The sequence below is a fragment of the Gavialis gangeticus genome, unplaced genomic scaffold, assembly GCF_001723915.1.
Source record: "Gavialis gangeticus isolate Ggan-Ray unplaced genomic scaffold, GavGan_comp1, whole genome shotgun sequence".
Lineage (NCBI taxonomy): Eukaryota > Metazoa > Chordata > Crocodylia > Gavialidae > Gavialis > Gavialis gangeticus.
Window position 1 is genome coordinate 12,963,732 of NW_017729024.1, and position 1,648 is coordinate 12,965,379.

At 54.9% G+C, this 1,648-nt stretch overlaps 1 protein-coding gene across 1 annotated transcript in view; it reads left to right on the plus strand.

Moving 5' to 3' along the window:
* The window catches only part of LYSMD3 (LysM domain containing 3), a 13,418-nt gene that overhangs the window by 5,641 nt on the left and 6,129 nt on the right, over positions 1 to 1,648 (plus strand). Inside the window, exon 3 of the mRNA XM_019518183.1 lies at positions 1 to 187. This exon is cut by the window's left edge and continues 36 nt beyond it. Within this exon, the coding sequence (XP_019373728.1) occupies positions 1 to 187 (187 nt within the window). The remainder of the gene's footprint in view (positions 188 to 1,648) is intronic.

The window sequence follows — 1,648 nt, forward strand, 5'->3', positions numbered from 1 at the left end:
CACGCTGGGCCGTGAGGGCGAAGCGGCAGCGGAGGAAGAGGCGGACGGGCAGGAGCTGCGGCCGCGCGGGCGGGAGAAGGGACGCCGGGGCGGCGCGCGGGACCGGCCCGACCTCCCCGTGCTGCTCACCAGGGACATCCGCGAAGGCGAGACGCTCAACGCCATCGCTCTGCAGTACTGCTGCTCGGTGAGGGCCACCGCACCCAGTGCTCCCCGGCCTCCGCCGCCGGCTCGGGCCTTGTCTGCCGCAGTCGGGAGGGGCCCGCTCTCGGGCGCCGGCCTCCTCGCGGCCTCCCTGCCTGGCAGCTCTGCCAAATCTGTGGGGCCACGTGGAGCCCCATGGGCCGGGTGTCCTGGCTTTATGGGCTGGATGTGGCCCCTGGCTGGGGTCGGGCACCCCTGGCTTACAGCCTAGTGGCTGTGACCTTGTGTGCCTGGGCCTGAGGGCATCTTCCTGTCCCTCATCCCTTGGCTCCTCCACCTGCCTTAGGGATCACAGAACGCTGTCCAGCATGTTGTGCTCCATGTCTCTTTTCGGTGCACTTGTTTATATACCTCTGACCTCACTCCCATCCCTGTTACGTTTTTATTTGTCCCAAAGAATCAGTGCTGTTCCCTTAGTGGCCCCTATCACCAAGGCGGGCTTACAGTTTTCCTTGGGTCTAAGCCGACGTTTCCAAAAGGCAAATCGGAAAGCCTACGTGGGACTCCCCACAAGAATGGAAATTAGGCGACAGGGAGTGGCAGCAATGTTAACTGCTGCTCTCCTGCTGCCAGATTTCTGGACCCACAGGAAGGCCCGTGAGCCAGAGGATGTGGCCCCGTTAGCTAGATCACTGGTGCACAGTGAGACCAGGTGTGCAGGGTTGCTGGCCAGATCCAGGGCTCCGGGTTGGACCAGCCTGTGGCCTGATCTGGTGCATGGGATAGCATCCATGTACCAGCTATGAGCCTCTGATTGTCTCCAGAGCTGGAAAGCTGAGCTCTACTGGATTAGAGGGGAAAAAACTGTTTCAGTATATGCAACATAATAATGGGTGTGGGGGAAAGCATATTTATTTTGGGAAAACATAAGGATGAAGCCTATGTGGTAGTTGCAGGCAGGTGGATATGAAATAGAGCAGCCTTCACTCTGATGCTTCTTGACTTGAATGCTTAGTAGTATAATGACTTTCTCTTTATTTTAATGGAATTTTACCTCATTCAAAGTAACGTATGGAGTGGAAATCATATCTTTATTCCAGGGCTTTGAAGCTCCCTTGAATTGCCATAAATGGGTACTAACGTGGGGAATTGCTTATAATTATTTGTCTATATGCTTTTCCCTAGGCCTGTTGGGGCCTAGGGAGCTAACTTGTATGAGCTTGAGATGTTTCCATCTGTTCCCAAGTGAGGTTTTGAATGAGGTTCTTTCTCCCACACCTTAGAGTACAGGGTTTTAGTCCAGAGCTCCTGCAGAGTCCTCAGCTATTGTGGATCTTCGCAGTATCATGGCATGCTGAGATATGTAGTGAAGGTCCCATTTAGACTTTCACCCTAGAAAGTCTGCCTGTTGCTTGCAGGGTGTGTTGATTTGATTGGACTACAAACAAAACACACCTTGAAGAGGTCTCTCTCTCTCTCTCTCCCTCTCCCCCCCCCCCCCCCC